The 12,501-nt window shown below is 43.7% G+C and overlaps 1 protein-coding gene across 1 annotated transcript in view; it reads left to right on the forward strand.

Moving 5' to 3' along the window:
* The window catches only part of Col22a1 (collagen type XXII alpha 1 chain), a 248,560-nt gene that overhangs the window by 86,683 nt on the left and 149,376 nt on the right, over window positions 1-12,501 (forward strand). The window contains exons 17-21 of the mRNA XM_021183654.2: window positions 3,772-3,825; window positions 5,076-5,120; window positions 10,179-10,223; window positions 10,607-10,636; window positions 10,880-10,933. Of these exons, the coding sequence (XP_021039313.1) occupies window positions 3,772-3,825; window positions 5,076-5,120; window positions 10,179-10,223; window positions 10,607-10,636; window positions 10,880-10,933 (228 nt within the window). The remainder of the gene's footprint in view (window positions 1-3,771; window positions 3,826-5,075; window positions 5,121-10,178; window positions 10,224-10,606; window positions 10,637-10,879; window positions 10,934-12,501) is intronic.

The raw sequence follows: 12,501 nt of genomic DNA on the forward strand, positions 1-12,501 counted from the left end.
CATTGTATTTTTGTCTACAAAGTCTAGGCTCAAGAATAATGATGTTATATATATATATATATATATGTATATATATATATATACCTATTGAGACTCTCATACATTTTAAATAAGTTTGCAATTTAGTGCTGGACTGAACTAACACCTATCCTTTGCTGTATGTGGTCCTTGAGAGCAGGTTGGGTATACCAGTTAGTGTTTTTATAATGCAACTGCATTATTTCATTTCCATGTTTTATTTTCTCAACATAAGGAGAGAAGTGAGCCGAGAGATGGAGACAACTGTGCTCCCTCATTCCATGTAGTGCATCTGCATGTTGCTTAACTGACATTTAGTATATTCATTCTGCCAGCCAGTCAAGGTTCCGATCATGATATTAAAACCACTAATTTTCACAGAACCAGAGAAATTGCTTGCTTTCCATTTGTGGGTGGGGAAACAGAGTCACAGAGAGACTCAGTACTTGATGTGAGTATTTTGAGAGTGGGAAGCAGGGCCTGGGTCTGACTTGTGAAGCTCACTACATCCAGTTCACCCAGAAGCTGAGTTCCTTAGTCTTTCCCAGGGATACCCATTCTTGGTTACAGTGCTGAAACCAGTGCACAGCCAGGGATGGAGTAGAAAGCCTTTGGTGGTATGTGGCCTCGGACTACCTCACTGCCTTCTGCCTTAGCTCAGCTGGCATCCCAGCTGGCATTCCCTCAGCATCTCAACTTCAGACATGGTTCTGTGTTCTGGCTCTCTGGCTCTCCTCTGGCTCTTTGTCACTGTCTCTCTATCTCTGTCACACTCCTTTCTCTTTCTCTCCGTCTTCTCCTGTCTCCTCCTTCTTTTCTGCATGTTTCTCTCTTTCTCTACTTGTTATCGTCTCAGTCCCTTGCTATTCCTGTTTGTCTGATCAGTCTGTCTCTCATGTCTCTCCCCCACCTTCTCCTCCCTCCCTCCCTCCCTCCCTCCCTCCCTCCCTCCCTCCCTCCCTCCCTCCCATTCTTTCCTGTATGTAGCCTAGCTTTCTGTCTCAGTCTCTCTGCTCTGTGCTTGGGGCCTCTTTCTTCCCCCTTTGTCCATCTCTCTCCATTGTCCATCTGTCTCTTTGCCTGTATTTCTTTCACCCTATGTTTTGTCTCTTGGCTCTCATCTGTGTGTGTTCTGTATGTCTAGGTTTCTTTGGCTCAGTCCTCAGTCTTCCTCTTCCTCTTTGTCTCTGACCCTCTCCTAAGCTCTTTTGCTGTTGTCCCTTTCTCCATGCCCCAGTGTCTCTGTATCCCTTCCCACCCATTTCTTTCTTGTCCTTGACTTGCTTTCTTCCTCAGTGCCTGGCTTTCCTGTCAGTTACTCTCTGCTTTTCTCATCTGCATCTCTCAGCATTTCTGCTCATCTCTGGTGGATGCTCCTCTGTCTGCATTCCTACTTGCTGCCTACTTAGACTGCAGACTACTTAGATGACAAGGTCCATGTGTCCAGCAGGTCTGCTCCATCTTTGCTCTGTCCTGTTTGAGCTATATCTGGGAGAACTCTGGGTTCTGGACTTGGAGTACTCAAGTTGGTCTTCAGATATGAAGACACAACTAATGGAGGACTTGGGAGAGCCTTTTGCTTTGAGGCAGAACTTATAGATTGCTACCTGGTTATTGGACCCACCTTTGCTGTGAGCTCAAGGGAGGGCCCATGTGCCAGGTGACATTTACCAGGGAGAGCATTCTGCACTGGAATTCAGGAGTTTCTGCTTTCTTAGTATTTCTATCACGTGGTTCTATCCTTGTGACTTTGAATACAGGCATAATCCTAGCTATGGAGGAGGAATGAGGCCCATGGACACTAATAGTCTTATAATTCATCCAGCCCAGACATCAAAAGGGAAGCCATGAGCAAAACCTCTACCTAGGCCTTGGGGTAGTAGAAACAGGCAGAGGATTTAGGGTCAGGATGCCCAGAATTGCTTCCACTCCCACATACTCAGCTTGATCAAATAGCTTCTAAATTCTGAGTCTTGGCTTTCTCATTTGTCTGTGCTCAAGTCTGCCAGCATTACAAGGGATAGGAAGGGAATAAGGCATAATAACAGATTCGGAACCTTTGAGCAGAGAGGAACATGCAGACATCATTTTTCTCCATGGCCAGAGCTCCCTATGATAAAGGGGCTTTCTATAAGAATTACCACATAAAGCTTGAAAGCTGAACGATAGAAAACACCTGAGATGGTTTTATTTGCCTGGGTGCAGGTGAAAGGAAATTAAAAGTCATGAGGTAAGAGAGCTAGCTTCCTGGCACAACCCTACAGTTCAAGCCATTTGGGGAGGACTGTTTGGGGAAGAGGGCATTTGGGTAGCTGCAGGTGATTAACTGGGGTGTAGCACTTGGGAAGCTCTGTTGGGCAGTTCTGCTGTGTCTCCTATTACACAAGTGAGAAGCATCAGTGTTTGTCCCCAGGGAGAGGACCATCCCCCCAGTTAGCCTACAGTCCTCAGAGGGAATAGGAGTAGGCCAGTCTTCTCCTGGGGAAAGCCCTGCTTGCTCTGGAGTCACAGAGGTACCCGAGCTCCTCAGTGACTGACAGGAATCTTCTCTCAACATGTTCAAAGACAACTTCGGGAAGGAAAGAGGTGACCATGTTAGGGAAACAAAACAAAAGAGAAGACAAAACAAAGAAACAACAGCAATTCAGAAAATAAGGTCATAGGGAAACCAAAGAGTCCAGAGTAATTTTCCCTGTGTTTTTGTGACTCAGTATCACCTGGAGCTGTACCATAAAGTTCGAGGCCTGAAGGACAGAACAGAGAATTGGCCAGCTGTAGCTAGAATAATGAATGCGAATCAAAATAGGGGAGATGAGGCAGAGGATAATGAATGCACCCTGGAGCAGAATAGGATATCTAATTAGCTAGAGAGGTCAAGGAAGCGAGTTGAAGCTGAGCCCTAAGGGATTTGGGCAGCCAGCAGAAAGAAAAGCAGGTAGATATGGGAAAGAAGGAAACCATGCCAGCTGAGCAACCCCAAGAGGTGCCTAATATTAGCACTAATAGCCCTACTGGAGTGTCTACTCTGTTCTTTCATCTGAGCCCTCACATCCCTTCTGGGTGGTGACTCCAGGTGAGGATCCTAGACAGCAGGCTACTCATATGAAACACACAGACTTCCATGGACTCCAGCTAAAGGAAGCTAGCGTGCACCAGAGAGAAGGATGGCACATCTCACTGATTTATCGGTGTCTTAGGGGAGGGGTTAGTATTCCCACAAACTATAAGGAGGATGCTTGTCCAAGATACTACACGGAGTAAGAGATTCAAATCAGCTGCATATGAATGTAAGCAGATGGAATAGGGATTAGATACATGGCTGGATGCTAGCTCGCTATTGGCTAGAGGTCAGTTCTTAGGTCTATTCCTGGGCTGAGAGCCTGGTGGATGCTCCTACTTGCTGGGTGAGTGGATAAAGATATAGTATTTTTATATCATTTTGTCAACTTTGCCACAAACACCATGCCTCTCTTTCTTTTACTCACATAAAGATTCTTGTGATGAGAAGAGTATGCCATCCCTGGGTCACAGAGGGAAACATATACTTATAATTTGACCCCAGTGACATCTGTTCTAGAGCTGTCCTGTGACGTGCTCTGCTCTCCTCTATGTGGAGGCTCCTGATGGAGAGGGGGGTCTGAGCATGCTTTGTCAGTCATTCAGGGCCTAAGGCTGCCCTTCCTTTCTGTGACCACAGGGAGTCACTGTTCCCTGGCCACTGTTTGTTCATTCTTCATTTTCCTTCCTTGTCAGGGGGAGCGAGGCCTGGATGGATTCCCTGGGAAGCCTGGAGAGACTGGAGAGCAGGTAAGTGGGTGCTGGGGCTGATGAGTCACAGGAATCAGTGAACCTCCCTACAAACCCCAGCTTCTTTCCTGCTCAATGGAAGCAGCAGTAATGCAAGGCCAAGGACCTCAACTGTGTTGATTCTGTGAACTCCAGCACCACGGGGATTCCAACAATCCCACCGCTTTGCATCCATTGTACCTTGGGTAATATGATATGTGGTCATAGTGCAATCCCTTGGGGTGAATGTGCAGGGGTAGTGCCTGCCACACATCTCTGGGAGAAACAATTAGAAGCAGCCCTAGTGCTCAGCATGTAGAATGAGTTGAGCATAGCAGGCTATTTGACACAGATGATGGAGTTGGGGCTGTATACAGTAGGATGTATTGATATGGGCAAAGGAAATGGAACTATGAAATCCATGAAGAAATCCTGTCATGGACCCAAGGATTGTTCATGAGAAAGTGCATCTATGGCTTAGGCTCTGGAAGTCTAAACTGGAAACTGCAGACTGGTGGCTTCATTGGGCTTCCACTAAACAGTAGGAAGTGCAAGTGCTGGGCACAGATGGTCACATTGCTGTGGATTACAGTCAACTCTCCTTGCATTCCATCCCCTGGTGGGTGCCCACAGTTTCTCCAGCTCTCCTGCAAGTCCCTTTCATTTCCTGAGGAGTGTTACACAGGAGCATAAAGAGCAAGTCCTTTCCCTTATAACTGCCATGTATGCTTACTCTTTCTGTCAGAAGGAACCGTCATGTAAGGACACAAAGGACAGTATCTCCATGCCTTTGACATCTCATACGCTACTTCTTTGGTCATCAGTTTCCCCATGGTAATTTTCTAGTCCTGGCCTAAGTGTAGGCAGACTCTTCTTGGATTTGGAGACTACGTGGGACCAGCATTTTCAAAGGATTCCATCAGACTCTGCCCTCTGCCCTCTGCCCTTCTGACCTCTGGCCCAAGGCAAATCTGAGTTCTCCGTGATTCCGCCTATGTGAGGTCCTCTCTCTGACACTTCCATCTTTATGCAAAATGTGACCTTGTGTGCTTTCTCAATTGTATTGTCCAGTTGCAAAACCAGCATGATTCTAGAAATGGCAACGTGGCGATGCTGGATTCAGATTTCCAGAGGAAGAATTTCTTAGTAAGAAAGGAAACATGGGCTCCTGAGGAGAACCCAGCTGTTCGAGCTCCACTTCCTGAAGGCCCCATCCCCACTTCTGCATCCCTAGGACCTGCCATCATTCACCTTTGCTTTCTTTCTTCCAGGGAAGACCTGGGCCTCCTGGTGTGGCAGGACTGCAGGGAGAGAAGGTAGGCAGGCAGACCCTGGGGGAGGGGCACACTGAGCTCTGGGAAGAGGGTGCACACAGAAGCTCACTGGGCATCAGGAACTCCCAAATCATGTTTGCATGTGAATTGTTTTCCAACCTCAATAATAAATGCTCATTAAAAACAAACCCCAGCCAGGCGGTGGTGGCGCACGCCTTTAATCCCAGCACTTGGGAGGCAGAGGCAGGCGGATTTCTGAGTTCGAGGCCAGCCTGGTCTACAAAGTGAGTTCCAGGACATCCAGGGCTATACAGAGAAACCCTGTCTCGAAAAACCAAAAAAAAAAAAAAAAAAAACCAAACCCCAAATGGAAAAACCACATGATATCCAGATATACTAAAATCTTTGGCTATTTAAAATGCTGTTTGGACTCAGGAATGTTATGAATAAGTAAAAACAATAAACGTAAAAACATCCCTGTACTTCTTTGTACTCTTTCCTTCATTTGTTTCTCTCTTCCTAACAGTCTTACAAATGTTTTGTGACATTTCTGAAATCTCTAGTCACCACATCCCTTCACATTGGTGTGCCTTCAGCAGGGCTTAGTTTAATAAATGTGGTGCAGCTTAGAATTTTGCACCTTAACCAAAAAGGCTGCAAGTAAGGCTCTTTCCAGGATGTGAAGTGGCAATGAAGATGAACGCCAAGCATTCTAGTCAGAGTGCAGAAGGGAGTGGGTGTGGGTTTGGTTTCACAGCAGGAAGGATGATGAGGACCATTGAGGATCTTCTTACCAGAGCCTAGAAGAATTTTGAAGAAACGAGACATTGGCCCATACAGAGGTGGATAGGGAAGCTGGGGGTGGTTGGATCAGAGCAACCCTTGCATCTCCGCTTCTCAGATTGACTCTAGCAGGAGGCAGATGATAGTCACCTCGACACAGACAGGTTTCCTGGGGACAGTTAAAGTAAAAGAAGGCATTTCCTTGAATCCTTTGCAGATGCACTTGTGGTGTGCTGTGAGTCAATCAGTAGAAATTAGGGGCAAAAGCCTCCACAGAGGGACAGCACTGGAGAATGTTATGTTTCCCTCTTGCTCACCTTGACTTCATTTCTCGCTGAGTTAGCTTTTCTCCCCTGATGGCTTATTTTACAATTGAGATTTGCATTGTGGTATTATTCCAGTATTAGGATTTTAATATGCTCCTTCAGGGATATAAAATCCTAAAATACGTTACTTGTTCAGTAAGATCAAAGAATGATGATTGTTGTGCAACCCCCCCCTCTTTGTTTGTGTGTGTGTTGCTTGTATTCTGAGTCTTTCTATTACATTTGAAGACTTAGTTTGTCCTCTCATATTTGGGGAAATGGTGAGTTATTACTTCTCATGACAAATACAAAGGTGAACAGTCTGTGTCACAGGTCATCACATTACTTGGGCATTCCTAGAGATAATTACAAATCAGCCAGGCTCACATGGTCTGGAGCCTCTCATCTCATTATGAGAGAGCAAATCTAAGATTTTATAGACTTTTGCTGTTTCACAGGCATTGAAAAAGCCATTGGAACCATTGGGGCATTCTTTTTACAGATAAAAGACAGGGACCAAAAAATATTATCATGCCTAAGACCCCAAGATGGATTTTATTAAATCCACATGACCATATAAGATTCACAGTAATATAGGTCAGAGCATCTTAGCTTGTGTTGAAAACTGAACTAGATCATCTCTAGTGTCTGTCAGCCATTGCTATATAACAAATTCCTTCAAATCTCTGTAGTTTATCAGAAAGCCTTCAAGATGGTATTTCAGAGCAACAATCTAGGGACACATGTTGTCCCAGCTCAGGAGCTCTCCTGAAGTGGGCTGTGGTTATTTCAAGAGTGCCCTAGGACTGTAAAATCTAATCCCCTGTTTCTTATGGGGTCAGTCATTTGTGGGCCCAGTTCCTTGGTGCTTTGGGGCTATGTGGTTTTTCACAGTGGAAGTTGCTTCCCAGAGCCCATGGCTTGAGTAAAGAGAAATGACAAACCACCCAGTAGAAGCCACAACCCTTCTTAGAATCTCAATGTGGAAATCACAGTGGTTTCCTTCTGTACTTACAATTGGGCACTTAGAGTCCACTGTAATGTGAAGATTTCTGCATTGTGTACCAATACTAGAATATGGGGGTTATCCTAGGGGTTAGTTTTCTCAACAGCTAAATCAATCAGTAAAAAAAACTTCATATAATTGAAAATATGACTCTAGAAAAGATTTGAATATATTCACTATTAAATTTTTTGAGCAATTTATATTTCTATGCTTCACTTTCTTCATCTCTAAGATAGAAGAAAATGTTAACTCAGAGAAAGACTTCATCTATATTAGATCCCCAGAGAGTGACATGGCCAATAACTATTGGCTATATTTACATAATTGTTATGGATGAATACTAGAATATTACTTTCTCAATGAAAATTGAATATACCAAGAGATTTTTATCTCATTATGACCTGCAAGTGATTAAACATGTATTGATTTATTTTACGACTGTTATTTGCAATTACTTTTGTTTAGTCATGTTAATGACAAGCTATGACATCTCATAATGAGCCACTGAGATTCATTATGCAGCTGTCTATAATGTTGCCTGTCCCTATGTGTGAGTCACAGTCACACAAAATTACACAATAGGTATGCGGTATACTATAGTTTTATGTCAACTTGATACAAGTTAGAGATATTCAGGAAGAGGGAAGTGCTATTGAGAAACGCCTCTATCTGATTGGCCTGTGGATATGCCTCTGGGGCATTTCATGATTGGCATGAGAGGAACCAGCTCACTGTGGGTGGTACCCACCTCTGAGTGGTGGTCCTGGGTGTCATAAGCAGGCTGTGTGAGCCATAAGAAATGAGCCAGTAAGCATCACTCCACTGTGACCTTTTCATCAGATCCTGCCTTGATTTCCTTTTGATAATGGACTGTGATATGAAGAGTAAGTGCGATAAATCATTGCCTTCTTAAGTTGTTATTTGTCATAGTGTTTCATCTCAGCCATGGAAAGCTTTGGCCAATTGTATGTTATCAAAATATTAATAAAACTTGTGGAGGTATAGAGTGAATAGAACCAGCCCAGGGAAGTTAAATATTCATAGAGAAATGCATATAACAATTTTTAAGCTAGAGCCTGAGTACATATAATATGTATGTACTTGTTATGAAGATGCCTGGCCAGATTATAGAATGCTTTAAATGCATGATGTGGACATGCAGAGGCTGTGTGTGTGTGTGTGTGTGTGTGTGTGTGTGTGTGTGTGTGTGTGCATGTGTCCCTTGTGTGGTAACTCAGAGAAAGTAAAGGTTCCTGTCAGGCAGAACTCAATTATTATGGTGAGAGACAAAAATGAATGCACAGCAAGGGAAGCTGTCACTCAAGTACTTTCAGAAATTTTTATTGAATATTTTCTTTATTTACATTTCAAATGTTATCCCCTTTCCTGGTTTTCCCTCCGAAAAAAACCCTATCCCCTTTCTTCTCCCCACTGTTCATCAACCCACCCACTCCTGCTTCCCAGCCCTGGCCTGTTCCTACACTAGGGCATACAGGCTTCAGAGAATCAAGGGCCTTTCCTCCCATTGATGCTCAACTAGGCCATCCTCTGCTACATATGCAGCTAGAGCCATGAGTCCCACCATGTGTTCTCTTGTTGTTGCTCCTATGGGGCTGCAAGCTCCTTTAGCTTCTTGGGTCCTTTCTTTAGCTCCTTCATTGGAGACACTGTGCTCAGTCCAATGGATGGCTGCGAGCATCCACTTCTGTATTTGTCATGCACTGGCAGAGCCTCTCAGGAGACAGCTATATTAGACTCCTGACAGCAAGCCCTTGTTGGCATCCACAATAGTGTCTGGGTTTAGCGATTCAGATTTTTTTAAATGTGAATTTAAAACTTGCTTCTAAAGTGGCAGGTTTCCTGTTGTATTTTATGCAAGCCTTTTGACATAGAAAAAACATAACTGGGAAGGCAGGCAAGATGCTCAGTGGATAAAGCACTGTAACTCTGTTTAAAGAAAGAAAGAAACTGGTGTGGTGCCCTGCCTATAACGCTGGCATCTGATAGGTGGAAAAGTCAGAGACAGGAGAATCCCCAGGACAGACTGATGACATAGCATAACCAAACTGGTAAGCTCTGTGTTCAGCTAAAGATCCTGCCTCAGTAAATCCTGATGGAGGAAGACCACCCCCTGCCATGTTAACCTCTGGCACTCACATGCATACAAACACATGTGCCCTGCACACACATGTCAACAAGCACGCCCGTGAAAAATACATCAAAGAGCAACTGGGGTAGCTAGAACTGTACTTGGTGATGGTTATTTTTTTCAGGCAGAGATAGGATATGGTGGGGTTGGACAGAGAAGAACCTGAGTTGGTTTTGGACTCAAAGGGAGGTCTGGAGGGAGAGCAGATAGGGCATGTGCCTCATCAGTTTACCATACACTCAAACGTGGTAGACAGTGGCAAGCATGCCCAATGTCACTAGTTATTCCTACTTAGCTTTGAAAGTTAGCAGGCTTTCATCTTTGTTCATTCAGTGCCTCATTCATTCATTGGCTCACTTACTCAGTAATGCTTTGGGCTTCTTGAGTAGGGCTGTAGGTAAGTGGAAAGTGTTCCTGCTAGGGGTGTTATCTAAATGCACTGTCCTTGTCTTAGCTGTTGGGCACTGGAGTCATGGAGTCCAGGGTTTTATATTGCCAAAGTGGACAGATACATTTCATGTAGAATTATGGTCCTATCTGGTGCCTAAGCAGTGTGTAGCTAGGACAAATCTCACAGAACAGCCAGCTAGAGATGGACATTGGTAAGAGAAAAACAAAAACAAAAACAAAAAAAAACCCCTCATGCCTTCCAGTAGCCTGTGGGCTGGATGGTGGGATAAGATTTAGGTGCTCTTCAAGAATACTGCAAAGTAGGGGGATGTCTAAGCATATTGCTTGATATGTGTGATGATGCACGGAGAGGATCTTCTTGTGCTCAGGATAAGCAAGAGCCAGGAAAAAGGCAAAAGAGGAATGTGGCAACAATAACTGTTGATGTGCTTCCTGTCTCTCTGCAGGGAGATGTGGGGCCTGCAGGACCCCCTGGTGTGCCAGGCTCTGTGGTGAGTCACTCTTGGTGGGATCCATGCACTCATAAGGTCACGGAAATGGGTCATTGGACGTGTAGTGACCTCTAAGCATAGAGAAGAGCTCATCTGATGACAGGATCTGTAGGCAATTAGTGGTTGCTGAGGGAGGAATCAGGGGGTACTACATATATGCGTGAAAAGGCCACCCCAAACCCCACTATTATCTGTTCTTAATGTATGTTGTTAAAACCTTTAACAAAAAGAGCATTCAACACCAAACACTGGATCATATTTGAAAAAGAGTCAGAAACACAACATTGTGGCATGTGGGAGTGGGTACCTGAAATGGGACTGAGGGTGGCTCATTACTGTTGAGGAAATTGATGATAGTTTTGCTAATCCTGTTTGTCTCTCAGGTGCAGAGGGAAGGCCTGAAGGGAGAGCAGGTATGCAGAATGGATCTTCCCATCTTGGGGATTCAAGCTGTAGCAGAAGAAAGGCCACAGCTATGGGGTTGGGCTCAGGGATATGTCCAGTTAATTTCCACCTGAGAATCAAATGCCTGCATGCCTTTGGTCCCTTCTGGGAGTTTGGGAAGTATCTTCTTGTCAGTGAAGGGCCATGGCAGTGGTGTCCCTGATTATGTAGAGAGGAATATAGTGACTAATGTCTGTTTGCTTGTCTTTCAGGGAGCTCCCGGACCAAGAGGTCACCAAGGCCTACCTGGGCCTCCAGGAGCACCTGTAAGTCACTACTCCCTAATAGCAGCTGTGCCTAATATCTATAGGTCCAGAAATGTATAGTCTATCTGTTGCTGAATACAGAATTATTTCAGAAGCTATGCTATCACTTGGGTAGGTGCTGTGGTTATCACCGTTCTTCATGGGACAATGAACTATATATAGGCAGGTGGCATTGCTGCTGGCACAGAATCAAGTACAGATATCATGCAGCCTGCATTCAGAGCCCCTTGTCACAAACAGGCCATTATCAGGAACTCTTGGTGTGTCAGTTTCTGTTCAGATCGGGCACTTAAATGTCAATCGAACCACTTCATGCATATATACTTTCCCCACCCCTCCAATTAGATTTGACTGTGTGGAGACTCTGAGCATACAGCCATTAATTTCTGCCTCTGTTAAGAATCTAATGATGTGAAAAATAACCATTTGCTAGGAGGAGATGATGGGTTCCTGTGATCATTTATGGTGAATGTTCAGATTCTAAGGATAATGAATAGAAATGCAGTGAACTCCACAGGGGTCATTTGAAATAGTGAATTCTCTCAGGGTTGGGGCTTAAAGTTACATTTCTAGTCAACATGATTCTAATTCTTTTACATCACTGTATTTTATTGAGGGAAATGAAGCAACTGCATCTCTGAATTGATTCACGCTAAGATTTAGGCCCTGTTCACTGTGATGGGTAGAAAATAAAAGAAACCTAGATGGTGTTTGATTGCAGTGTAATTAGAAAGGCTTAACATCAAAACTTTTGGGACGATTGCTATCTCCTGTAATCTTTGAGAGAATTAGGTTCTGTGTATATGGAAACATAAACTCTAGTTCCGCAATTGGAAAATATTGAATTTCTATTCTTATCTGCCACGGTGAAGGAATTGGTATGGTGGTGGTTGGCTGGGTTGAAAAGCTACTAAAAGGCAAAACAAAAAAATCGAACTGGGTGTCTGTGTAGCGTAGGTGCTCTTCATCATGCAGTGTAAAATGGGGAGAGCCTTGAAACTTTTTTAAATTCCTTTCCTGGAGTAAGGACTGCTGTTTGGGAGAACTGTCCTAGGTACTGAAGATGGTCTCCTGTGCTGTACACTCATGTCATTGTAAAGTAGGACTTTGTACAGTACAAGGTGTTGCTAAGGAAATTACTTTGATCAGAGTTCAGGAAGCACTCAGATAAAGGCTTTGTTAAAAGGGAACACCATTCTAGAACTAAATTTCTTTAAAATTTTTTTGTTCTTATACAATGTATTTTAAAAGTTACATTTATCTCTGTATATATGTGTATGCTTGTATATTTTACCTTCTTCCTTCATTTTTATTACCTTTTTTTCATCTGTATATTTTGATCATTTTCTTTTCTCTCCAGCAACTCTTCCCAGATCCTTCCTGCTCAACTAATTTTATTCTCCCTCTTCTTCTTAATAGCAAACAAACAAACAAACAAACAAACAAATAAGACAAGCAAACTACAAATGTTTTTAAAAATCAATGGCAAAAAACCCAAATGAAACAAAAACCACACAAACAAACAAACAAACAAACTGCATAAACAAATACCACACCCCCTCCAGCAG

The sequence above is a fragment of the Mus caroli genome, unplaced genomic scaffold (genome assembly GCF_978045245.1).
Source record: "Mus caroli unplaced genomic scaffold, Mus_caroli_1 scaffold_16, whole genome shotgun sequence".
Classification (NCBI taxonomy): Eukaryota; Metazoa; Chordata; class Mammalia; order Rodentia; family Muridae; genus Mus; species Mus caroli.